Source organism: Drosophila rhopaloa, unplaced genomic scaffold, assembly GCF_018152115.1.
Source record: "Drosophila rhopaloa isolate 14029-0021.01 unplaced genomic scaffold, ASM1815211v1 contig_150, whole genome shotgun sequence".
Classification (NCBI taxonomy): Eukaryota; Metazoa; Arthropoda; class Insecta; order Diptera; family Drosophilidae; genus Drosophila; species Drosophila rhopaloa.
The window spans coordinates 233,069-260,229 of NW_025335029.1; the positions used below are offsets into that span (position 1 = coordinate 233,069).

The 27,161-nt window shown below is 37.6% G+C and overlaps 2 protein-coding genes across 3 annotated transcripts in view; one reads left to right on the plus strand and one right to left on the minus strand.

The window, feature by feature from the left end:
* LOC108051511 (trichohyalin) overlaps nucleotides 1–27,161 on the minus strand; it is a 48,050-nt gene that overhangs the window by 10,093 nt on the left and 10,796 nt on the right. For both annotated transcript variants that reach the window (XM_017133641.1, XM_017133640.1), the window contains exon 2: nucleotides 5,192–5,239. The gene's annotated coding sequence lies outside the window, so the exon portion shown is untranslated. The remainder of the gene's footprint in view (nucleotides 1–5,191; nucleotides 5,240–27,161) is intronic.
* Nucleotides 11,458–13,113, plus strand: LOC108051514 (transcription initiation factor TFIID subunit 8). Its single transcript, XM_017133643.2, has 3 exons — nucleotides 11,458–11,625; nucleotides 11,678–12,256; nucleotides 12,818–13,113. Exons 1-3 carry the CDS (start codon nucleotides 11,511–11,513, stop codon nucleotides 13,000–13,002), a joined length of 879 nt encoding a protein of 292 aa, XP_016989132.1. The 5' UTR covers nucleotides 11,458–11,510; the 3' UTR covers nucleotides 13,003–13,113.

The window sequence follows — 27,161 nt, forward strand, 5'->3', positions numbered from 1 at the left end:
AAGGTTAAATATTTTGTTATCTGTGAGCATTCATTTTCGTGTATTTTGTTGCAAATTATCCCAAATTTAATTTTAAAGACTTATAAATCTATAAATATTAAATTAAAATTATTTACTAACACTATTTTATGGCTATTTTAAATGGGAACAGCTATTTTAATGACAACTCTTTAAAAGGCAAGTTATATATTTTATTGTTATTAAGAAACAACAATCACATATTATCTTAAAACTATTTTTGGAGTACATTTTCTTTTGGCTATTTAGCGTTTATTTAATACAGTTTTCCGCAAGGCTAATGGCTCAATGGCTTATAAATGCCAAAAATACAAATATTTAGTTAGTTAGATTTCTTTAAATCCATTTTACATTTTTCCTGTGCATACTTTTATATACCCTTCACTGGCAAACGGGAAAAGTGAAAGTCATTTAGTTGCTGACAAGTCATTGTGTCTGTTGTCTGCTTGCTGCTTTGACAGGACGCTGGCACTGCAGGGCAACGCAGCAACACTAGTCCCATGCGACGTATGCGCGATATCAAGTATACGCAGTGCCAAGCCATGAGGCCGCACTTTTCAATTGAATTCGAGTGCATTTAAAGTTTGGTGCTGCGGGCCAAGTTAAAATTAATTTACAGTTTCGCCGCCGAAAAAAACTTTGTTAATGAGTTTAGATGAATTTTAAATGGATTCCTTCCGGTTGGACTTTGCTACTCAATGGAGCAGAGGGAGAACAATTTCGCCAGTTGTGTCTGGGTAGGGGCAGCATTATAAATTTAACCCAAAAATTTCCTTTTTGCTTTGCCCGAAGTCATAAATTAAATTCTGAGATATATAGACCCAAGCGAAAGCCAAAGGCAATTCATCAGAACTCATCACAAATCAACTCGGCTGCAGTTCGAATCCCACGGACCCACCTATCAATCATTTCTACCTGCTTGGCGTGCGCACCTTTGGGTCATACCCCAAACTATACGACATAACTCAGACGAGTGCTTTGGGTTCCCCAATAAATATCAGACACGGCAATCGCTCCAAGTTCGCCTTTGAATCGCCGCACGTACCCGCGATTCCGATATTTTCCAACCACTCTGCGTTCAAATATACATATGTGCATTTCGAATTGGATGACAACGTCATCGACCAAATAAACTCCGAGATTTGCATTGGGCGCAGGCGCCAGCGGCTACGTCAGCATCTACATCACGTACTCGACCGGCAATTGGAACTCAGGCAGTCGACTGAAGTGATGTCATGCCTCTCAAATTTATTCCGCACCAGTCGATGGCGGGGTGCCCCAGCCTATCTGACACTACGATATCAGATCACACACGTTAAAAAAATATGATGGCATGCGAAATCACCCCGTTTTCTCAGTTATTAACGACAGAAATCCGGAATAGGAGAAAAGATTTATTATATTGCTGATAACCACAGGTAATACAAGTATTTTTATATTTTAAATAATCGACAAAAATTAATTTTTTTTATGATTGTGTTTGACAAAACAATGAATTTGATTTTCCCATAATTTTCTTCGATTATTTTTTAATGCTTAGCAACAATCCGTAATAAGCAAAAAAGTTTAAGAATGTAAATATATTTGGAAATACTATTTTCAATGACATTTGCTTATAATATTTAACATGAAATAAATATTACGAAAAAAATATATTTATTTTTAAACAAATGTGTGAATTTTAAACTAATAATAAACAAAATATTATCACCTTTAATATAGTTATAACCAAACGTAAAAAATGTAAAACTGAAATGTTCTAAGTGCACAAATTATGTGAACTAGCGATGATGTAAATTCTGCTAAATCGATCTTTGCTGTTAATATCGTTTTTTTTCATGATATATTTATTGTTTTGTGTGTCGATTTCATTGACATAAAAATGTCACTTGTAGTATTTTTGCTGTGTTGTTTTTCTTCGCGCACTGTCATCTGAGCAGTACAAATATTTTCTAATAATTTTTTTTCAAGTTCAGGCCTTCCAAAAGTGAACAAACAGAAAAAAGCGAATGGCCAAATATTTGTGGAAATTAAGGCTGGCAAGGCAAACAAATTTTGCGGAACTTTGCTTCCAGAGTTCTGTTTCTGGTTTGGGCTAAATTGTTTTGGCAATGTTATCTGAGAGTCCGGCAAGCAAGTTGACCATTCAGCTGGCCATTGTTGTCTGTGCCTCTTGAATTCCATATTCCCTCCCCCGAAAACCAACTCATTTGCCTGGCTGCTGTAGCAGAAGCTGGAGAGTTTATGCTTGTTTGCCGCTTTTTGGGTGGCAGCCCACAAATTTGTCGGCGCGTGTCGTGACACACACTTGACACTGCCGCCCCCGCACTGCCCCTGACCCCTAGCTGCCTTTTCCCTGCCTGGGTAATTGCCTTCAATGCAGGCACACTGAAAAGAATGGGGCAGAAGGGAGTTAAAAGTGTTCTAGCTTAGATTTGGTGTAATTAAAAAAATTGCAATAACTATGTTATGAGTAATTGGTATTTTTATGAACTTTAAAAACTTTACTTCCGATTGCGGCAATTGGTGTCAATTTTTATTTATTGCTGTCATCTTAATGAATTTTTCCAAATTCGATAGGCAAATAACGAAGATTTGAAGCAAACCTTAGACACTACATTATGCCTGAGCCCTTTTTTATGAGCAAACCCTTTTTGTTTTTGTTGGGCCTCGTTTGGCTTGGATCGCTATAAATTTACTGTAAAATGCTTTACAAAAAAATAATAATCTCTATCCATTTTTCTACCTATCTATCTGTCTGTTTTTTACCAAACCTCCCTTTGTATTTTTTGAATAAAAACAATTTCATTTTTGGTCTGTTATTAGATAAATACAATTTGTCTTTTGCACTTATCTTTTCATAGTTGGCTTTTGAAATACAATACAAAAAAAAAAATGTCGTTTTATATTGTTGTTATTATTAAGGACAAATATCTTAACAAATTTAAATACTACTTTGTGACTACTTATTTTAGTAGAGGCTTACGAAATTCTGTCTACAGCCAATATTAAAAGAAAAATAATCGATTTAAGGCATTATATATTTTTTCCTGTGCAGTCATACCCTGTTGTTATCGACGCACGCATTTGGTTCTAAGTTAGTTTCCAGTTGCCTCCCACTGACCGAAAAATTCCGCAGGACCTAGGTCCTGGTCTTGTACTGATTCTGGTCCTCTTGTCCTGCTTGTTCTTTCTGTTCTTGGCGTTCGTGTCAACGATAAATCAAAAGTTTTATCTTGTTTGTTAGCCAACCCACCCACATACACATGAGTTGCCTTGAAATCATTTACAGGCTGGAAATTTGTTGCGTCGTTTCTCGTTTTTGTGCGTATGCTGCAGAAATTTTTCGGTTTCTTGCTGATGGGGTTAGGACTTGCATTGTGCTGGGGTTAATCGCATTATAGAATGTTAGTTTATGACCTGGCTAATGCTGGCCCCATCACGTATACGCAGCGTTGACAATGGCAGGCCAAGTGGAAACTTTCCCGCCTGTTTACTAAAATGTTGAAATGTCCACGGGCACAAACAGGACGGGGTCTTTTTTCCCGGCAGAGAGTCAGGACATGCATGCAAAATGATTTCCGTTTGACTGTAATTTATAGGCAACCGGTCTGCTGCACTCGTTTTACCCATTTAACTCATTCCCCGTAGCTTCCCATTTAACCATCATCCTGGCATCCCCGCCAGCTGCTGCATCATCGGACGCCTTTTGTTGACTTTACGGCTATGCAAAGTCTGGCATATTTATAGATTGAGTGGCAGTGGCGAGTGGGCGTGGCATTAGCTTTTTACTAATGGCCCCCGGCAGATGATGCTCTCGACACTCTGCTAGCCGCTTTTGGCGTTTTTTAATCTATATTTAAATTTTGCAGCACGAAATGTCAAGGCGAGCCATTCAGAATCGCCACAAAAATCACAAATCAAACTCGATATCTAAAAATCAAATTACGTTCTCATAGGCAGCGCAACGTATATGGTCAAATGAGAAAAAAAATAAAGAAAAACTTTTACATAGCAAATGCCATGCAAATTGATTCTGGTCATAAAAAAGGAATGAGTTAAGATCTTCGCTGACTAAGCCTAATGCAGCTGTAGGTGTGTTCAACACGGGGAAAACTGAATCATCTGCAATTTGAGTCACTCGGGTTTTTCTACCAATTCACAGACTTTGCAACTCTAACTCACAGAAACATGGCTGTGACTTGGAAACAAATTGTACAAATATTGGCCAGGCATCAATATTGATCGGGGTATTAGGTAAATTGTTGCCGCAAGGCCACAGAAATACCATTGGAAATTATTACGCATGCGCCACGTGCTACGAAATAAACTTTTCTGTTTGTACTCTTATTAATTTATATGCCACTCCAACGCCTTATCGCTAACATATTGTAGTAACTGCCGCTGCAGTTCCCTTTTCCCATAAAATATGCACACGGCGATAGTGCCCATAGGAATAAGCATAAATAAGTACTGGCAAGCGCGAATGGCTGGCGGAATCGCTATGGACTGGGTATCCAAACGAAGCCGTTGTGAGGAAATAAATATAAATAAGTGCAAATGAAAACCTTAAACGAGAAGCAACAAAACCGAATCCAAAAGATGAAAACCAAAGTCGCCGCTTGAAATTGCGCAAGTTGTGCGGTAAATATTGACAAGAGGGCCAAGAGGAGTAACCACATTTGAGTGGGCGGTTTTTTGGCGGCTCAAATTGCATTAGCCAAATGAACTGCACAAATGGCATCCGTATCGAACAAGCATTTGAATTATATGCTTGCATTTCGCCGGTGAAATTTATAATACAAATTCCATTACACATTTGAAAGTGGGAATTTATTGATCATGTAAAAGGCATATTTGATTGCGAAAATTGATAAGTAACCGACTGAGAATTAGTTACGCACATTGAACTTGATAATTGCGTTACTGAGATGCATGACTTATTTTTTCAATGAAAGAAATATCTTTGTTTGCTTTCCTTTTAACTTTATATTATATTAATATATAGAAATAAAACGGCTTTCTTTTACTTCATGAAATGTTTACTGTAACCAAAATGAATATTTATGAACACTCTCTAAATCAAAATTAAATTCAGAAAAAAATGTTGGTGCCTACCAGTTTACTATAAAAGCTTTTCCATATCAAAATAAATCACTTGCAATATAATTACCTATTGGGTAGATGTCTTTAAGAGTCCTTCAGATCAGAATTGGCAAACCTGCAACACAAAAAAAAAAACATAAAAAATCAATAAAAACTGGAAAACAACTAAAGAAAAATATGCAAATTCTATTCTAGACATTTTCTTTGCCATAAATTCGGTCTCAATCGAGGCACAATTTCGAGTGTGGGGCAAAAGCATTTTGACATATCGAGAGGAAAATAAAAATGCAAAATTCATTCCAGTCGGAGACAGCGAAATGCGGTCCAGAAATAATAATAATTGAAACAGAGTTCGCGGCGGATCACAGCCACTTGAAAATGTCAGGATTCCAGCATATACTCCCCTGCTATTCTACCCATCCCTTTGATCTGGCATTTCTTTCATAATTTAAGCAACTGCATTCTGTGGCCTTGTTTGTTTATCTTTGTTGGCTTCCACGTCTGTCAGCTGGAAATGTTTATTTTGCCGATATAGGATACAGCAAGTTGCAAGAAACTTCGCCACACCGAATCCCCAACGAAATTCCTCAGTTTTACCCAAATTTTTGATGGGGCTGGAGCTCTTCTACTGTTGTTTCTACTTATGCACGTTGAACTGCGTAATTATGCTTAGAAGGTTTCTAGTTTTTAGCACAAATTTAGCATTTTTCTGCTTCTGGAGCGGATGAGTACAAAAGAAGTGGGGAACCTGATATTGCATAAATTTGCCGCCAGCTTTGAAAAGTTGATTTGAATTTAAATCGAATCGAAATCGGCCAGACTCCGTTGCCCCGGTTCTGGCAAACAGAATTGAATTATTAAATGGGCCACGAGCTCCGCAGACCGTTTTTAATTCCCCCATTTTGCACATGAAGCCTTACTTGAATTGATAATTTATTAAATTCCGTTCAACATAATTCGCCATTTGTTTCGGCAATAAATTTCAATTTGGTCAAACCGAAAACCAGAGGCGCAGCCTCAAAATTGTGTCAATTGAAAATAATCAAGCCATTACGATTGCTATCTTCCCATTCCCTTTCAGACAATGTCACCTGGCCTATGATTAGATAGGCGGTTCCAGGCATGCCGTCGATTCTAATGAGCCGAGTGCAAATAGAAAGTGAGTCTCGGAGCAAAATTACTTTGTCAACTTCATAAAAGGCCAAATTGCAACATTGTCTGCTTGTCTATCTCAATCTTTTTCATTCGATTTGCATAACCTAAGCTTTGTCTGAGCTGCAAACAACTTCCATTGGGGGAAAAGTTTCTAAGCAGACAAATGTCGAAGTGCAGAGAAGTCAACAGCAGAACTTTCAAAGTGCAAGTGCCCTAAAAATATCTAAAAAACAAACACTAAAAACAAGAGTTCTTTGGAAAGTGTTTTACGATATATTTGTTTATATAAATGTAGTTAAAGTCGTGTAATAAAGTCCTTAGCAAAACATGTAAAATTGTAAAACTTGTGTGCAAGGTTTTGTTTTTAATACTTATTTGTAGTTATTTAACTTAGTTTATAAATTTAAAACTGTACTTTTTTATTCCCATAAGATTTTAAAAAAATTTGAATGTATCAATAAAAAAAGAACACATACAAAAAACTACAACTAAAGCTGGCTTTAATAAAAATGATTCATTGGTACTTTAAACTTTTATGTGCTTCTCGCAATCAGTACTTTAAAAATTCCTGAAACTCAACCAAGTGTAAACAACTTAAATTTTGTACGAAATGGAACGAAAATCAGTGAAGCTTATGTAAATATGTTTATAACATACTTTACTGGTGTTTAAAACAATTGTTTTTTAACCTTGCATAAGTATTATAATTTTTTTAAAAAGAGTGAAGGAGGCATCTCCACCCTATAAAGTATATATATTCTTGATCAGGATCCCTTTTGCATTTCTGCATATAGCCCAAATGTACGTCTTTCAAGATCGGCGGTCCGTCTGTCTGTCCGTCTGTCCGTACTGTCAATCTTGTTCCGTCTGTCTGGTTCTACGCAAACTAGTCTCTCAGTTTTAAAGCTATCGAATTGAAACTTTGCACACACCCTTCTTTCCTTTGCACGCAGTATATAAGTCGGAACGGCCGGGATCGGCCAACTATCCTATAGCTGCCATATAACTGATTGATCGGAAATGCCATAACTTTCGTTTTTGTAAAGTTAGGAAGTTGGGATTTTCTATGGGTTTTATATTTGGCCAATCAATCCGACCTACCAAATTTCATAAGGATCGGCCGACTATATCCTATAGCTGCCATATAACTGATTGATCGGAAATGCCATAACTTTGGTGTTTGTAAAGTTAGAAAGTTGGGATTTTCTATGGGTTTTATATTTGGCCAATCAATCCGACCTACCAAATTTCATTAGGATCGGCCGACTATATCCTATAGCTGCCATATAACTGATTGATCGGAAATGCCATAACTTTGGTGTTTGTAAAGTTAGAAAGTTGGGATTTTCTACAGGGGTTATATTTGGCCAATCAATCCGACCTACCAAATTTCGTAAGGATCGGCCGACTATATCCTATAGCTGCCATATAACTGAACGATTGGAAATGCCATAACTTTGGTGTTTTTAAAGTTTGGAAGTTTGGATTTTTTATGAGTATTAAGAATGCATCATAGGAATAATTTTGGAGAATATAATTATAGAGTATTCTGCAAGGGTATATCAACTTGGCTCCCCCCGGTCAATGCTTTCCTTTCTTGTTAACTGATAAGATAGGAAGGCTACATATCAAAATTTGCTCACGGCTTTTGTCATTATCTGCACATGGCCCAAAAGTAAGTATTTCAAGATCGGAGGTAAGTGATTTCCCAATTCGTACAGCAAATATTGAAAATTCACCTGCTGGTCAAGTAGACCCGATTTCCCGCCACACAATAACTTACAATAATTGTTATTGTTAGTGCTGTTGTCATTTTACAATTTAACACAATTTGACGGGTTGACGAACGTGATTTGTGGCTGTTGTAAATTGGCTTCCGTGGGTTGACTGGCCATTGATCAAACGTGGCCCAAACCGTTGGCCATCTGGCCTTAATTACGCAATTTTGCATTGATTGTGTTATTAGCGATTTGTTTAACCGGCAAAAAGTCGTGCAATCGCTTGGTTTTGATTTTCTTGACTTCAGGAGATTGTAATGAGGCCTTAAGTATGTGATCATTATCGAAAAGTGATCGCCAATCAGTTATTATTTTTTTGTTGGATATTTTTTAATACTCTAGTATAATTTATATTACATGCAAAATTGAATGTTTCTTTTAACACAAATAATTTTACAGAAGTGATAATGTTTTTTAGCAAGGTCCCACATTTATGCTGGTTTTTCATATTTTTTAAATACATTATTTTTTTATTTGGAATCTTCTTTAACATTCAAATATTTAAATATTAATCTCAGGGACAGAAAATAATCGTTATTCGAGGTTTATATTTTTAAAAACTAGTTAAATTTTTACACGATTTGATTTATGGGCCAATGTAAATTAAATTTAATTTCTTTCCTAGTATTGCTGCTTTTAATAGACACAGTGAAAAAAATAATAACAGTTTTATTTGTGTCGTTTATAAATGAAATCCGGTCGTTTACAAATAAATGTCCCAAATAAAGATTATTTTCGGTCCCCCGAAGTTAAATTATTTTCTTTTTTGTAATCTAATATATATATAATATTTTTAAAATATTTAAAAGTCTAAAAATCGCAGGTTTAATTTGTAATAGATAAGCCATGAAGTTGGTGTTTTTTAATGGAAACTTTAGAAGTAAGGGGACCTTAATGAAGTGTTCTCTGCAAAGGTCACTAGTTCAACTGGCTCCGTTAGCCAATCTTCATCTAAGAAGACGTGGCTCAACCTGTCGACCAGTTCCGGCAGTGGCCTGTCATAAAGATTATGCCGCTTTCGGTCAACTGATTGCTTCCAGGGAACAGAACCCCGAAGATATTGCCGCAAACTCTGCGAAATGCCGGGAGTTTCGCGGCGGAATGCATTTCGTCTGCGTGGGATTAACGGTCCAGAAACGACAGCTGTGATGGGGAGATGGCTGTGAAAGGAGGAGGAGGCCTCCCCATCGGGCTCGATATCTCAATAGATTTATCTGCGCCTCGGAAACTGGAACAATTTGTGGTGCTTTTGTGCGCCGACCAGTCGACGGGGCAATTTGCACCGGGCCTTCGGCCAAGACTTCCCCAGTAATCGGCTGCTCAATCAATTGACTGCCGCTGCCTGTTTGTCCAACTGTCGTCCGTCTTTCTGTTTGCCGATTTGAGCTGCAAGCTTATCGAATTAATCGTTCGAATTAGCTCGGGACAGCTCAATTTGCTCCATCTGCACTTCCCATATACGAATTTGTTAGGCTGTTTGTCGCTCGCTGGTGGCTAAATTGCAGCAATTATTTTGTTTGTCGTCTAGGCAAACAACTTGCGAAACGCTCGTCGGGATGTGCTCTCCATTCGCCGGCGCATCTTGTTAATTATGAATGAATTTATGCGACAATGGGCGCAACCGCAAATGCGAGTGCATAAATTTGCATGTCAAGAAAGCGGATTCCATTTCATCACATACTGCACTGGGGAAAATCAGCAGAGCGGAAGTTGTCGAAGGGTATTGTCAAGAACGAATTAAAACCATGGGACTAGACATAAACAGTTGAGCTCAGTTTCTATGCATTGAAAAAAAAAATTGCTTACTTGACTATAAAGTCACAATTGTTTGATACGAACCAATGTTTATTAAAACATGCATGCCATAAAAGTGGCTAATTAAAAATATAATTTAAGGTCTTGCCTATATTGTCTTTAATCTGGTTTATATAGTGAATATTAATTTAAACTTTTGAGATGCAAATCAGCACAGACTATATATTATGGAAAAGTAAGACCTGTTTGGGAAACGTCATAAAAAATTAATGATGTGTGTTATTGAAATGTTTAAATGATAATAATGACCGTTTATCATGAGCTATATTCCTTATGGACTAGTTTTTCAATTAACAACAAAACTTGTTCTCTGTTTAAATTTAAACTGTGATAATTCGTGATAATATTTAATAATACTTTTAGGAATGTGTCTTCAAACTTCAAAATCTTGTATGGCTTAATAGATAAAAAATAAGTGGTTGGCAGTCACATCAAAGTTCTTATTATGATTTATTTAGCAGTTAAGATTTTTTTTCTGTGTAGGCCTTAAACGGTAGCGCCTAGAGGCACAAACATGAGATCTTAGATACGGGCGAGTTCTTTGTACAAATGTCAGCCATGGAACGCCCACAATGCACGAACGCCAACATAATCCCCATCATCTACATCATCATGATGGAGATCATAAAAAATAAAGAGTGGAGGGAATATGGGGGAGTTGCAATTTGTTCAATTGCAGCAGCCTCTTGGGCGTCACAAACGCGAATCTGTCTGCATCTAAAGTACTTTTTCCACTCTGACACAGTGACCTCGTGCCTGGACTTTTCCATTTTCCCCTTTTTCCCTCTCAGTTTTCCGTTCACCATTCTCTTTTCGCGCCGTTTGTTTGGCTTATGACTGATTATGCCTCACGTTTCGCCTAATCTATGACGAAGTCAAACAGAGAATTTGTCATCGGACAAACAATGGCTCCCACTTTGGGTTTCTTGGAACGCATTCGCCTGCAAATATTTGCATAACTCATTAGACAAGATGTTCGAGATAGTAGTCTATGGTTAAGCAGTTTGCAGTTGGTCGCGATCGCATAAGGCGAAAATATTGTAATTAGATTTCGGGGCGCGGTGGAGACAGTTCCCAATCGGTAGTTAGCTGCTGGTCTTTACTGCTCAGTCTTTTGGAAAGATTGTGTTAATTTGTTAAAAGCGGAGGTGGTTTGTTGTACTTGGAGGTGTGGGAAATTCTTTTGGAAGTTTACGCTTTGTTATTGTCGCTGGTTGTTTACATATTTACCATATCTATAAAACTATACACAAATTTTGAAGGGATTAATATTGTTTTTCGATTTGATCAGTAGTATTCATAAATTTGTTGTAAGAACACAAAACCGAGTTCTCTTCTCAAAGTTATTCGTTATTAATTAAATAGCAATAAGGTAAATTCTCTTTTTTACTTTTTATTTTATTTATTTCGTTGTATTTGTAAGACCTAAAATATGGCAACACAATACAATATAATTACAAATACAAGAAAGCTTTAATAACTTTAAATTGATGTTGGCAACCCTAAATAAAGTATTAAACCTTTCTTTTATCGATAAATGATGTTCGTTTGTGCAACTCTTTTTTTCAGAAGCGTTTTACAACACCTTAATTTTTTTGATATTTGCTCAGAGTAATTTTCTCCTTTCTTTTTCGAAAAATGAATTCATACGAGGAGGTCCTGTATAAAGTGCTTGACAATTTGCTGGCGGATAAGAACTGCGAGGTGAAGGACGAGCTGCTACGTCACTCGATGGTGGAGCTACTGCGGGGCAGTAAGTAGCCATTTCCAGCCCAAGAAAAATATTAATCACCAGTACCGTTGAGGATTCCGTGAGATTGCTATTCGGACCACCAATGGGGCCAATCACGCCGGTCGCAGTACGCCCAGCTACTTTGATCTGGAGCGCACCTTTGGCCTGATGAACATCAAGGTGGGCGACCTCAAGGCCATTTGCCAAGGTCACTCGGAGTCGGCGGCCGTGCTCGAATGCCCAGAGCCGCAGACATGCGACGAGGATTTCCACAGGGGGCCACAACCACTGCTGAGCGGCACGAAGGCCCGCGAAATGGGCTGCAACTCCCATATTCCCGATTATTTCCCACCATTTCCCGGGGCGCACACCTACAAGAACACGGTGATGGAGCAGGTCACGGATAGGAGCTATGTGGCCGTCAGGAATCGCCATGCCGAGAATGAACTGAATACCCAGAAGGCCCTGAATCGTTTCTACTTGGGCTGCAATCCGAAAATATCGCTTTTCGAAAATTCCCAAGCCGATAACAGCTGTAAAGTTTTGACTGTGGGTCCGCCCAAGAAACCTGCCTATTTGGACGCTCTGATGCCCCGCAGTCAGGTCTTTGAAAAGGACATCTACGAGTCCAAGGAGGAGATCACCCATGCAGGTAATTATTTAGTTAAGGAAACTCAAGATGTATTTTTACTTCTAAAGCAGTTGGGAAAAGTAATGTAAATTGCAATGGATTATAGACTTGCAGATTTGTAACTAAACAATTACTTATGCAATAATAATGAAAACCAATGCTAAATTTTAATTTTGCTTATCTTTATTACTTTTGCAATAATAATAAAAAGCAATGTTAAAGTTTCATTTCTTTATCTACACACAAAACTTAAATTAATTAAATAATGGAAAGAATAGTTGGTAATTGTTATTGAATTAGGGTAATTATTAAAAGTGCAAACGGATTATAAAAGTTAAAACAAATATTGTAAAATTATTACAAGTTTATTTTTAAAATAAAATTAAATAAGAAAATAACTCTTAAGAACCGTGGACTAAGTCCCTGCCCAGTTTGTGGCACTGCTTGGAAAATTAAAAATCCACAGAAGCGCTGAAGCGAAGCGGCATTCAACGCTTTTGATCGCTTTTTCCCACCCGCCCGATTGTAGTTTATTATGCAGCCATCATCTTCTCATCGTCATAACAACTTTAACCCCCACAGCCCTCGTCTGCCCCTTTCTGATGGAGCCGAAGGAGCAGAGTTCACGCCAATCCACTGGAAATTACCGAGGCGAAGACGTGGAAATGCAGGAGCCCCGCAGCAATGTGGAACTGGACTCGGAGTCCGATGAGGAGGGCGATATCCTTGCGGAAGGGGCCGGCCCAGAACGTCATTCAGGAGATTAACTGGTCACAGCCGGAGTGAAAACTGAAAAACCGAATTAAACTGCAGCTCAGGAAGAGCTGAAAAGCACACGAAATGTTTCCATTACAGGCCGGGACCGGGTCCACGTAAAAAGTGTGAGAAAAATTAATTTATTTCAATTACATTTCATTAAGGACTGCCACACGTTGCCCTGCGAACAACTGATGCACGGGGGCAGAGTTCGAAGGAGCAAAGGGCCAAATGGCAGATGCCAGCTGCCAGAGCAGATGCTACTCCTGCCGACTCCTGCTGGTTCCTGAACGGTTGCGATTCCAAAGTATTAAATAACTTTGTAATTTAATTAACTTTGACGTCGGCATCGTCTGCACTGCGCCGCTTAACTTTGATTAACGTTTGCAATTTTTCAACAAGTTTCGACCGAACTTCTCGGCATCGAGCGGCGACACTCCTGAGTGGCAGTCCGTAGCCAAAGGATTGTGACTGTGATTTCTTCGCCAAGCTCGGATTACAGGGGATTTGCAGAGTCTGTACTTCGCCACTCTCATTTTCCGCTCAAGTATCCCCAGCTATTTGAAATTTTATCTGGCGAGTGGAAGGCGATTTTCTTGGTGGGGGTACGGAGTATTGAATGCAATTAGGGACGATTGGTTAGGGGAGAATCGTCCAGGATGACTAGCTAATAATCCCAGGGAACGAGCATAATCACTTAAAAAACTAATTACAAGGGATGAGTCAGAGTCCTAAAAATAATCAATATGGTCGTTTTTATCCTGTCGGTTTTATTTTTCCATTAAAAAGTATATTCCGAAATAATATTTAGCTTTTAGGTTTTATATGCCAATTGACATTAACTGAAAACCACAGTTATTGCCAAAATTTATTATTTGAATAGGAAATAAAAAAAATTAAACAATTGCTATTTTAATTACTCCATAATTATTTCCAAATAAAAAAAATATATGATATGACTTTCATTTTTAAACAGACTGACTTTAACTCTATTTTCTCAGCCTGTAATGTTTCATTAAATAACAATATGGCAACCACATTTAAGTTCTCTTAACAAAAATTTGATAATATATTTAGTGAATATGGTAAAGAATTAAATTATGTGTTAAGTAAGTTTATTCACAGGATGATTTTCTAGAAAAACAAATAAACACATTAAGATTCTAAGGCAGGCAAATAAAATGACATTTTTAAAGCTATTAACATAACCTGGAGAGTTGTATTTGCAGCTCGGCAAACATCTATTATTGAGTGAGTTTAATTATCTAGAACAAATTTGGTATTGCAAATAAAACTACAAATACTTGAAAAATCTTTGTAAATAAATCAGATTTCTCAAGAATTTGCCTGTAGAATTTGGCTAACAACATTGATTGAATAAATAAGTCTAATGACCTGGAAACATGACGCATTTGCTACACATTCTGGCCCTTTTCTGCCCATCATTTGGCTCATCATTTAGTCATCAGCTTTGAATTGGTTTCAACATTTCCCGCCGATGATGATTTTATTTGGCACAGGCAACATCAGAATTTTACGCACAATTTGACTTTGATATGGTGCCAGGGTCGGGGGGGGTCGGCATGAAGGGGAAGGGGGTTTATGGGGGGCCGGGGGCCAAAGATCAGACAGCTGGCAAGCGCCGGCTGCTTGCAGGCCGCTCACTTGCCAAATTTTCCGACTTTTCTTGGCTGCTGCTGTTACTGTGCCATTAAAATGCATAAACGTAAACATAAACAACAACGGTACACAAATTTGTGAAAGACCTATAAAAATGAAATTACATTTATGTGGAAAAACATGGCCTAAACGAAAAAGAGAGAAAAACGATGCCACGCGAAGAAAGGCCAACAAATGTTTAACAAAAATGTGTTGTTTTTATTGTTGCTGTGCCCAATTGCGTTTGTCATTTTAACCCAGTTAACCCATGTTAGCCAATGTGCATCTATCTATGCACAAACATGTTGTGTTTGTTGTTTTTTCCATTGGCCACAAAATTGCTTTGGCATCTTTGTTTATTTTGCGGTCAACTGATAAAATTCAATTCAACATGGAAACGAGGATGAAAATTATGGCTGCTTTGATAATTATTTTGCTATTCTATGTTTTTTCCCTTTTCTGACATTTTTTATGGATACAAAAAACAACTTTTTACAATTATTAAAAAACGTTGTAATACAAAATTTAATCTTTAAAATAAATAAATAAATTGGAGAATGTAGTAAGAGGTAAGGATGTGTCTAGAAATTAAAATATAATAGAGAATATATTTATTGTTTTTAATTAATATTAATAAAATATAAATACTTATAGATCTCCTAATGAAAGATTTACCAGTATAATAAACTCATACTTTTTTTTTTATTTTAAAAAATATAATTAAAAAGCACTTTTAAACATATGTTTCGCATATCGATTATATGTTGCTTTATAGCCTTGCTTTTTGTTCTGTGCACGCATGCGGATAAACCTTGTTGACCTCAGGGCATATAGTTTCTGATTTATTTATTATAGTTGATAAAAATGCGGCCGGGTAAAAAACGGATATCCTAACGAACAGCGGGTGGAGAAGGTCGTGCGGCGGTGGTAAAAAAGGCGAGTTCTGTCATAAAGTTCACATTTTCATTTCCGTTCACGAACTTTTGTATGTGTAAGTTTCGTTACGAGTGTGTGAGCGTGTTTCGGCCATGTTATCTTGTTTACTTGTGAAGCCCCTCGACGCACAGGAACCACAACAACAAAAACAACAATAACAGCAACGACATTACAACCATAACAACAAAAGCCAATTTTTCATAAATCTTTTTTCCCAGCTCTACAACCCACTGTCGTTGAATTTTTACAGCTGCATTTAACCTTTTTCTCTTGACATTCGCTTTAAATTTGATGCCCTGTGTGCCATAAAAATGTTCCTTGCGAGTATATTGCTCATACGCCTCGTTGTCTGAGCCGAGCCAAACAAATTGCTACCTCGTTATAATTATGATGTTTTTACGCCTAACAAGGCGGAGTTTTTGGGGCTCTCTTAAGCAAATCAATTCGAGTTCACGCTTCTTATTTATTTACGTGTTTTTCCTGCCTTTTTTTTTGCTCTTGAACAGCGCGTGTGTGAAATTTACTTTCCATTGCCTTTTCACAGCCTCACTTTCTTTTGCGTTGCGGTTTTAGTCATTTCTTCGTCTTGGCCCGGCTTTATTTGATTTTTATTATCAAGCGGCTGCCTTAAAAAAAAGGGAAATACAAAGCAATCTTGTTTTTTTTCCACGTGTTATTTCCTTGCCCTTGTTGGGCATCTTTTCTTCTTTGCGGCTCGTGTTATTTATGTTGTCTGCTTTTTTGACACACATACTTGGGTATATGGAGTCGAGGAAGAAAAAAAAGGAAAAAGTGCCAGTAAATCGCTCTTGGCTCGTGTTTAGCATGAGAATGCGCCGTTGCCTCGTTTGGGAATTACAAATTTCTACGGCCCAAAGCAACTGCAGAACATCATCCACTGTCAGGGACCTTCCCGAAAACTTCAACTCGGAATATATGATGGTTGGGAAAAAACCACTCATATTTAGTGATGGGCAAGAAAAGATATACTCGAACCTTCTAAAAACATAAATAGGTTTTAGGACAGGCAAAGCCTTTTATTTATTGTATTTTATTTGTCGCAAATAGGCCTTGAGGTAAATTTAAAATCTTCTAACTAATAAATACTTTATTTTATGTTAATGCTCTAATTATTAACGACAGCTAGTCATTAATGTCATTAAAGCCAGTAATGTAATTTAAAAATATAACCAGTTGCGGTAAAAAGTGCCATAAATAATATATTTGAAAACCTGCCTACTTGCCACTTCTAACCACATTTTCCCTTACCATTCTGCCCAATTTATCCCGTATGACTTTTCCGAGAAATAGTTTGGAAAAACAGCAGCAGCATAAACAGAAAAACCGGGCTGGCTGAAGCCACATCCCTTTTGGCTCATTTGTACGTGTTGTTAGCACGTTCTGTTGCTTTATGGCCGCTTTATTATGTAGCCATGGGACCAGGGAAACTCACTTCCTTCTGACCAGCTTTTCCAGCTTTTGTGCGTGTGTGCGTCGTTTGTGTTACTCGATATTATGGCGGCTATATAAAGACAAGTGTATCACGATTATATTTTTAGCATTGCTCTACGTGCGTAACGTGTTAAAAATAAAGCAAATTGCGTATACGCCGGGTCTGCTCTTCTATTACCAAATGCTGCCGCCACGCCCCCATTTTGGCTTAATTAAATTGATTGAATTTGATTGCAGACAGTGCCAACTTGCCAAAGAGGATGCAATTACAGCTTCCCTCGGCTCACCTGTCGATTTTCCATCACTCTATTCGTAGCTCTGACAACAGCCAATTATGGAAATTTTTCAACTCCACTCATGGCGCACTAGCAAAAGGCAGCAATTTCGCCGAAAATGCATTTCGAATTGAATTAATAAACATGCTGGAAAAGCAGCAAAAGGAGAGGAAAACTTCGCTTATTCTCTGCTGCTATCATCCGGCAAATGAAAATGTTTTGCGAATACCTAATGTGTTTATAATGCCAGAAACGTGCCAGCGTGCAGAAATTTTAGCATGTCAAAGTAACAGCAGCGAATGCAAGACTACTACAGATATATCTTGGCTTGGCTTCCGTCAGGAGCGCGTCTCATTAGCTTGTCTTGCCAATTTATGCATTCTAAGTAGTTTCACCCGGCCTCAAACTGAGATGCCATCATGACAATGAAAGCCAGCTCATTTGCCAGGCCACAGCGGGGGGTTTTCATTTCATAATCACAACAAACTTGGCTGAAAGCCTTTGCGGCAGGCTGTCTGGAACAAAGTCGGTGCTGCCGAACAATGGTGCTATACTATATATAATGGTTACAATACTTGAGCAGCCATGAATGGGGCAAGCAGCAAGGGCAGGCGGCGCATGCGCAGCTTTTCGCGCGGCTCGAGTTTCCCGCTCGAAGGCGACTCAAATGCTCCACTTCAGGTGGCAAGCAGAATTTCCGCAATCTTTTAAATCGGTTTTTTATTGTGTCAGGAGTTCCTTCTCCAGTTAGTCTTTGCCAGCCACAAATCATCGCCTAACATCCATGGCGAAAAATAGTAGGAGCAAGACGTAAGAGGTGGTGCGGTAAAATTTTTTTTAAGGGTTTTACAAAAAATCCAACAAGTTATTTCAAATACTGAAAGATTTTTTGGTTTGTTAAAAAGGGCACTAAATAAATTGATTACATTCTAAAACTCTGAATTTTTCTTCAATACCTACAGAATTTCTTTACTGCTGAAAAATTAAATTTAATTGTGAAATTATTCTTGGTTAATGGTATAAGTAACAACATTTCCTTGTGAAAATTCCTATGATATTATTCATCTCTAAACTCAAAAAAAAATGTTGTGTGACAACGTAATTTTTCAGTCTAAATACACAGGCTTTGTTTTATTTGTACAATATGGTGCAGTTTTCCCAATGGGGAAATTAAAATTTTAAATGCAACACACATTAAATTTGTTAATTTCTTAAGAAAAATTTTGTAATCTTAAAATAATAAAAAAGTTTTCCAAGAAGCAATTAAAATTTTTTTAAATTTGATAGACATTTGATGGACATCATGGTTTAAATAAAAATATTATTGCAATCTGAATTGCACAAAATTTATCCAGGAAGCAATTAAAATTTATTTTAGGTGATTTGTTAATTTTTTACGAATAGTATTGAATCTAAATAGCATACAATTATTCAGGAAGGCAGTTAAAATTTTAATTTAATGTGTAAATTTCTTAAAAATAATATTGGATTATGAATTGCAGTGGTAATTTTTAAAATGTAGTTTTTTTTTTAATTGGTAAAATTCTTAAACGATATTAGAGAATTTCGAATAAATTGGTTTTGGTTTGTGATTTTCGGCCCCCCTCTGAGTTGGCCTCTGCGATCTATGTCTCTAATGGGCTCGAATCGGTGTTATCTAAAATGTTTATCTCAAACGATGCTCCGCTGGCTCTATCTCTATCTCTTTCTGCCGCCTTCTACCTCTCCCTCTCTAATCAATTTCAAATGGTTTTCGGGGAGTTCGTCGTGCCGGTCGCATTCAGGCGTTCTTATCAGCATTTGGCAATCTTTCTTTGAAATATTTTTCCATATGGCTGCCGCATCATCTTGTCGAGATTAGGCCATCAGCAGCAACAATAAAAACAACAATAATAACCAGTAAAAGCAACAACAATGCGGCCTGTCAGCGGCATAAAAATGATGCCAGCAACATGTTGCATAACTTTCACACCGAACGGCAGCAACATGTTGCTGGTGTCCAGAAATCGTTTATTGCTGCAGGTCATGAAGCAGCCCATAAATATGAAATATTGGAAAATATCCATACACACTGTCGAACGGGCCATTTCCAAGTGGAAAATGCATTCGGCTCTAGCACAAATTTTCATTTCTATAATGGGGAAAATGGGGAATTGCTGTGGACGCGAGACAAGTCGTTGCAGTTCAATGACGAAGCGATCGAATGATTATCGAGTGGCCTGAGGTTGGCGGTCTGTTTTATTTCTTTTCTTTATGTCATTCTATTTTTTCCCGTAGCACACAAATAATATATGGGTCACTTAAAGAAACAACATGTGAGTTTAATGTTGATTAACGTATGGAAAAGTAAACTACGTTAAAAACACGAAGATGCAATTAGTAATACAGTTCAATGGTAAACTTAATTTAATAGAGGGGCAAAGGAGCAATTCAATTTTCTCTTTAAATTTAAATTTTTCTATTTTTAATATTCTAGTGTTTCTTACAAAAAATGGAAAAAATGGAGACCATAATGAGTTTTCACAATAAGTTTTTTAATGCAAATTTTGATAGAACTATCAAATGCTTTCAAAATCAATCTTTCCATACAAATAAAAAGGTATTATTTATTAAACACCATGTGTTGAATAGAAAAAAATTTCATTTTCATTAACTTAATAAAGCGACACAAAACTATATTTTTTCAACAAGTTTACCTAATGGAAATGGCATATTGAATGAATAATATAATATGTAATGATGCTTTAATATAAATTAATTTTAAAATGTTTTATTACCTAATGGGACATATGAAATATATAGCATTCATAATATTTTTCTGTGCAGAAAGTGGCTTTCTTTTATTTTTTAACTGTCGCTGCAATGCAATCGAGACAATTTTGTGAAGCACTCGCTACAATTCCCCAAGTCCCCCAGTCAGTTGACTAGCTGCAGCAGCACTCCTCTATCCATCCACCCACATTCACCCACCACCCATATGATGTGCCCCCGAAAAACCAACGCTCAACTGCTTGCCACACATGAGATGGCACGTTTACGAATTTGAATTCAATTTGCGGTGCACTCCAAGGGGACTTTAGCCGGGGGCCATCGAAAAACACCCAACCACCCACCTTCGGGATGCCCCATGACCTTTGGCCGCTTCTATTTTCGAGTCGATTTCGTTGGTCTGAACTTGAAAATGTATTTCAGGCACTTTGCCCTCTTGTCAGCCCATTTTCCGGGAATGGATTTTGTTCTTGAATATTATTTATTTATATGCCCGGTGCCACATCTCTGCTGGATGTCACGGCATCTGTCCCTGAATGGGAATATATTTATAGCCCGGCTAATTGCGCTCGACCTTTTGTTGCGGTGGCGGGTTGTGCATTTTTTATGGGTTTCCCATTAGCGCTGCGTGTATAAATGAGTCATAACTGCATTTTTATGCAGATTAATTGAATCATTTTTAAACAGGCTTATTTTTTTTTGGTTAACGCATTAAAATTGCATTGAGCCTGTTGATTGCACAAAGTAAAAGGCGAATAGCATCAACAATGCATATTAAACGCAGCCAAATCGAATTGTTCTATAAAATAAAAAGTCACAAATAAAAAAATCCAATAATGTACTCTTAAATGAATGAAAATGTTCCTTTCCATGTCTATGTCATCCTGCAAAAAAACATCAATCACGTCGACCAATTCATAGGCATCAACTTTCAACCACCCGCACATGCAGTTGACATAATTTCCAACTTATTTGACAGCTGCTGGAAAACCAGTGACAATTTATCCTCTTTAATCTCAGGTGTCGCATAATTTTGAAATAAATATGAAAGCAAAAAAAATATTTACGAAAATAATGGCCATGATTTACAGAACAGCGAAATATTATTCGGCCATTTTTTGTCGGTGTTCGTGTTTCGGCATTTCAACAACCTCTTAATCATCAATCATTCAGTCCATATAATGTTTCAATGCTTGCCAATAAAATCAGAAATAAAATTCTGCGGAAAAAGTACAACAGCGGAATAAAACAGAAGCATAACATTTTGTAACCCAAATTCAACAAACAGAGAGCACGAGAAATGCTACAAATAAATCAAAAATACTTTTGACGTATGTATATTCAAAGTAAGACAGAGAAACTGTGACATAAACGAAGGCCTAATGATTGCCAGTTGCCATAAATTTTGAATAATCTCTGGCATTCTTGGAAACGCCCGCTAAATAGCCTCGAAGCACCCCGAGAAGAAAACAATTAATTGTCAATTAGGTTCGAGGGAAGCCTGTCCCTGTCGCAACAAGTGTTTGCTTTGCCCTTCTATTTCTTTAAAATATTTTAAAAAGGAAACCGTCTGAGTTTCAAATTGCGTTGGGAATGACTAATTTCGGTCTAAAAATAATGAAGAAAATTGCCAAGAAATTGGCACGCTTCTCGTTTCTTACAAAGAGCGGAAAACGAAAATGAGGCAAGCTACGGCGAAAATAAAAGTGTGAACCAATTAGCCCACTAAATTATGGTGGAAAGCCTTAAGGCTTATCTGAAATATATATTTAAATACATTGCATACATAGTTGGTAAGATGTTTGCGGTTTGTAGTGCAAAAAAAAAAAAAAAAGTGTAAACAAAAAATAAAAATAGAAACTGACGAAATAGGAAGAGAAATTATTTTAATATGTTTTGAACACATTTTTTTCGTATCTGGGCAAATTAAATGTCCCTCGTCTTTGAGTTACTCATCTAAAATCATGTGCTACTAATAAATGTCTAGATTTCTGCAAATTTATTTGTCTTGTCTTTGTGTCAGCAGATACATTAATGAACATACATATTTGTGTTTCATCTTTATGTGTTAGGCTTTTAAGTTTTTCCGAAAGAAATGTCAGCGAAATCAGCAGCAACGTTTTATTCGAATCATTTTAGTGCCTCAGCCTCGAGCTTTAATCATAAATGCTAGAAATTATTCACGGACAGCTGAGGCGAGTATCCTGCCCATTTGCTTAAGTGAAGCCTCGGGGCCCCGAGTTTTATTTTCCGGGGTTTGCAAAGACCCCTGTATACACCCGTAAATAAGAGAAGTTTGCGGCTGGCCTTTGGCTGATTTTATGATCATCCAGCTACCCAGCGACTGACATGCGAACTTCCGTTTCTTGGGGCAGGAAATGCAAATAAACAAAAGGCCAGAACAGTTCCCTCGCTGTTGTAGGGGAATTGATTTTTATGGGCCGTAAGTTTGGGATATTTATGCAACAGCCTTGCAAGTAACACTCTGGATTTGTTTATGGAACTGGCAAATGGCAAAACCTCACACTCGCCCATGAGAAGTTTTGCGGCATCTTTAATGGAACATTAGCATTGCAGACGGGGCAGAGAAAAAAAAATTATAACATAAGCAGCGACTTGATTATGCTTGATGGCCAAAGTCTGCCTGGGGGCGTGGCACGTCACTCCAACGTCCCTACCGCTTTTTGTGCGATTTATCCCTCTGGATTCTGGATTCCCTTTTTTATTTCGCCTTTTCGGGGTTTTTTATTTTAATGCGCGAGCATTAACAGCCCCAGAGTTTTGGCTTTTATTATTGCTCATTTGCACAGTCGTCCGTTTGTCCTGGCAAAATGAATGGCGGGGAAAGGGGGGTGAATGCGGGACGATTGGGGTAACGACATTATGTTTATTTCACTCACAATGAGCGATGGCACTTTGGCCAAGCGGAAATTCCTGGAGTTGAGAAACGATGTGAAATTTCCTTTCTGAGATTAAATAACTTGAACAAGTCGTCATTTCTGGCACTTCTTTTAAAAGTTTCTGGATTTATACACATTTATTTAATTATGTTTTATCTATTATGTACTCGATTCCAGTTTCTTCTTTCTAAAAGAACTCGAAATATTCAGTAACTCGAGTTTATCTCCCAAGTATAAATAAGTAAGAATTTATAATGTCTTTATTAGATATTTAATTAATAATTTTTAACTGCCTTTTATAACATTTACTCCCATTTATAATTTCAAAATAATTTAATAAATAATATTTCTAATAATCCTTTCCAGTTTAAAGGGTATATCTTATTATGCTTAGGCCTATACATTTTCTCTATTTTTTTCATTTGCCTTTTGAATGGATAAGGTCTTCCGCTCTTATGGGCGTAAAAGTTCATGAAAATTCAATAAGTTTTCTTTCAAATAAAGTTGGTTTTCGCTTTTTTTATTTGCCACTTCTTGGCATTTCTCGCATTCCTTCGCTTTGCGTTAACCGTTTTTTCTCTTTTTTTGGGCCGTTTTATAAGTTTTAATTAGCCGCGTTTTATGCAAACGCATTTAAATCAACAAAAGAGTGCTGAAAATGAGGCCTGTGCGATAAGGCGAGACAAAATTGAAAGGATCTGGGTGCGAAAAGATGGAAAGTTTGTTTGATGATGCAACTTCATCTTGTGCGAGTGAGAGAATATAAATTAGCCTTTGGCTGAGTTGCCCCAACTCTTTCCTAATCGACATGTGGGTGGTGATGGGGGCGTGGCAGGTGGCAAGTGACAGAGGGAGGAGAAAGTAGTTCCATATCTGCAGCGCACTGCGCTGTTTCCGTTGTTCTTCGCCGCTCGTTTCCGTTTCCTGCCTGCATTGCAGGTTCCCCTCCTTCATCCATTGCTGATGACTTTTGTCCTTGTTCGCCTTCGGGCAAATATTGAAACAACTGATTAGTTTGAGTGAGCTAAACTTGTTCTGCATGCATGTGTGGGGGTTTCTCTAAGTGCACAGCGAAAAAAGCCAGTGACTTCTGAGCTATGTATAATACAAGTCTAACAGCAACCGTATGATAAACATATTTAAATCACATAGATATGGATTTCTGTGGAGCCTTAATAGCTGTCTCTTTCTTTTCTAAACATTTTTTAGACGACATAATCTGGAATACTTCTGAATTTTTGGATGTTTACATTTCTTACCGATTTTAGTTACATATATGGTTATTTCTGTACTGATATTTTTGTTTCAGTGCTTTTGGGTGTCAGCCTCTGGCAAATTCGTACTGAAAAGGTTCAATTTGCTAATAATTATATGGCAATATATTGGACGAAATCGAAATTGTGAAATATTCATCCGGCACTCTAATTGATGTAAACTAGCTGGCAGCTGCCCCTAAAATCGATCCCTGCAATATTCATATCCGTTTACCAAATTTCCTGCGAAATATATGTATGTGAACATCCTGCTAGATTGCCCAGAAGTATGCAACGGAAAATTGCATTTTCTGTTTCTTTGTAATTATATTTGCCAAGCAAATGGTATGTGTCTCGGTTACTCCGGCTCTGGAGCTCTTCCGCATCCAATCCCATGAGTTTTTAGTCAGTCCCCAACCCAGCCCTTTAGCCAAACTTAAATGACATTTGAGTTGCAGACTTTTCCTAATGGAATCACAATTTCCCAACCACCCACACACACACACACCCACACGCGCACACGACACAGGAAAAGTTTGGTAAATAAATTTTTGTTGTCTTATTTAACTGCAAAGTTGAGCGCAAATAAACCGATCTGCTCGGGTGGCAATGGGGGTGGATGGTTTTTTGGTGGGCGTGGCAGCAAAACGTCGCACAAATTGGACTTAATCAAATTGCCAAAATGTTGACAACCAAAGGAACGAAAAGAATAAGAAATATTTTGCACGCTTGGCTTTTGTTTTCGGCATCAACTTTTCGAAAAGTCCCAGGAACGAAAAGTTGTGTAGGCATTGAAAATTGAAATGTCTGCTTCTAGTTTCTTTGGCGTTTTTGAGCGTACACAAAAAAAAGAGTTTTAAGCTTATGAGATTCTAATCTCGAACTTAAAATATTAGTTCTTTTATTCGAAAAAAAATTGGTTTAAATATTTATATATTTTTGCCCATATTACAGTGTGCATTTTTCTTTGTGTATGGTTTTTTTTCCTAAATAATTATTTGCCCAGAAAAAAAGCATTAAAGCTTTCTTAATTTCCATTCAAGGGCTCAATTAATTAAATGCTTAGCGATTAGCTGACCAACTAATGGGTCATCTTAGCCGTATAAACACAGAACAACTGAAGTATGCCCAGCAAAGTCGATCTACTTGGCTGAACCAAATCCTTTTGCAATTCCATTTAACTGCAATTTATTGTTCGAGAGGCTCTTGTGCCAAAGCGAGCTGACCTACAAATTATGCTGACTGCAAAAGTTGTGCAAGAACTTTGCCATTCAGCTAATTGAGTTGTGCTGCAGGTGGAACTGCGAACAACAATGAAAGTCAATTAAGTGGCTAAGCCTGGGAAAACATCTTCATTATGCCCGGCGATTTGAATAAGCGCTAAAAATTCATTTCGAGTGACCCAATTAACAAGGCAGAAGGAACAACAACAGTGGCAAGTGAAATCGCATTAAGCGTTTAATTACAGTGTCCCGGCAACAATGGTTTCCCCATCTCCCCGTCTCTTTCTAATTGTGTCTTGCCATCCCTTTCTTATCTGGCTGCCACTTCCGACGCTAACAAGCGTATCCTTTCCGGCCAGTGGCGCCGTTCGGTCTGAAAGGGATTTCAGTAATTTGCCTCACAGCCTTTCTGGGCTTTTGAAAAAAAAATATTTTTTTGCCGCCCTCTCCATTTTTTCAAATTGTTAGCACTAGAAGTCTTTGTTGCCACTGTTGTTTGCACCCATCGGCGTATAGCCGTGTTTTTGTATATTGAGTGGCACTCCATTGTTGACCTGCTTGGGCAACAACTGGGCAACACCACCTACGCACTCGCACTGGCCGACTGCACCACTCAACTGGGTCAGCCTTACGGATTAGGGTGGCTCCATTTTAAAATGCCCACTAAGCATGACATCATGTGGGACAAGCTTATCTTTAGATAATTCACATGGTTGTAAAACCACTTTAAGCAAAAAAAAAGTTAAGCCATTACATATTCTAAGCTACCAAAATTACCAGGATTTAAAATGGGCAGCATATTAGCTTTTCTATTTTTTTTGGTTCTTGATTTTAATAACAATGCTTTAAAGTTTTATGTTTAAAACTTTTTCAGAAAAATAATATTTTTATTTTGTGAATATACGCAATATTTAAGTAGGTACAGTACATTTAAAATATGTTTTCGTACGAATTTTATTGTTTCTTATTATTGAAATATATTTTTTTAAAGATTACCAATTTAAATTCAAAGAAAGTAAACGCTTTTGTAAGCCCATCCTAATTCCCAGAAAGAAATGGAATGTGTAAAAATTGAATCGCGATGGCTCAGACCGAGTTCATCAGAATTGAAAGTACATTGTTGTTTCGGCTGCGATAAGCAAAGGCACATAGTTTCAAATTGGAAGGGAAAGGGGAGTCAGTTTGGTAAAGATTCCCTTTAAAATTGAACAATTGATAAGGTTCGGTGTCCCAGGGGAACGCAACTGGGGGAGCAATTGTGCCCCAAAATCTGCATTGGAAATGACCCCAAAGTGTCTGATTAGCCATTCGACATGTGGCTCGTGTCTCCCACTTCGATAAACAAGCAAAGCGGGCCAAATTGATGCGCCTAATTGGCTCCATCGAAACCATTGCCAGCGGCAATTGCAGTCATGTATCGCTATGTGTGTCTATGGGTTCGCACATATTTATATGCGTGGGCTGGCACTGGCAAACACAACAACTTCATTAATGGGTGAAACAACAACGTCCCCGTTTTGCCGGCTGATTGACTGATTATGGTCAAGTGGTTGACTGCATAGTGTTGGCCAGCAGCACCCCTCGCTCCCTGCCTAAATGTTTATTAATTATCGTGCACATTTCAAATATATTTATCATGCACACGCCGTCGTTAAATTGGAAATATTTTATGCTCGGTGTTAATTTTTATTTTCGTTTTTCAC

Excerpts from the sequence above, each read along its gene's own strand:
- LOC108051514 (XM_017133643.2), top strand. The coding sequence starts at position 11,511 with ATGAATTCATACGAGGAGGTCCTGTATAAAGTGCTTGACAATTTGCTG. Across the intron at positions 11,626-11,677 it reads GGTGGAGCTACTGCGGGGCA|GATTCCGTGAGATTGCTATT; the intron begins GTAAGTAGCCAT and ends AGTACCGTTGAG. Across the intron at positions 12,257-12,817 it reads GGAGGAGATCACCCATGCAG|CCCTCGTCTGCCCCTTTCTG; the intron begins GTAATTATTTAG and ends TAACCCCCACAG.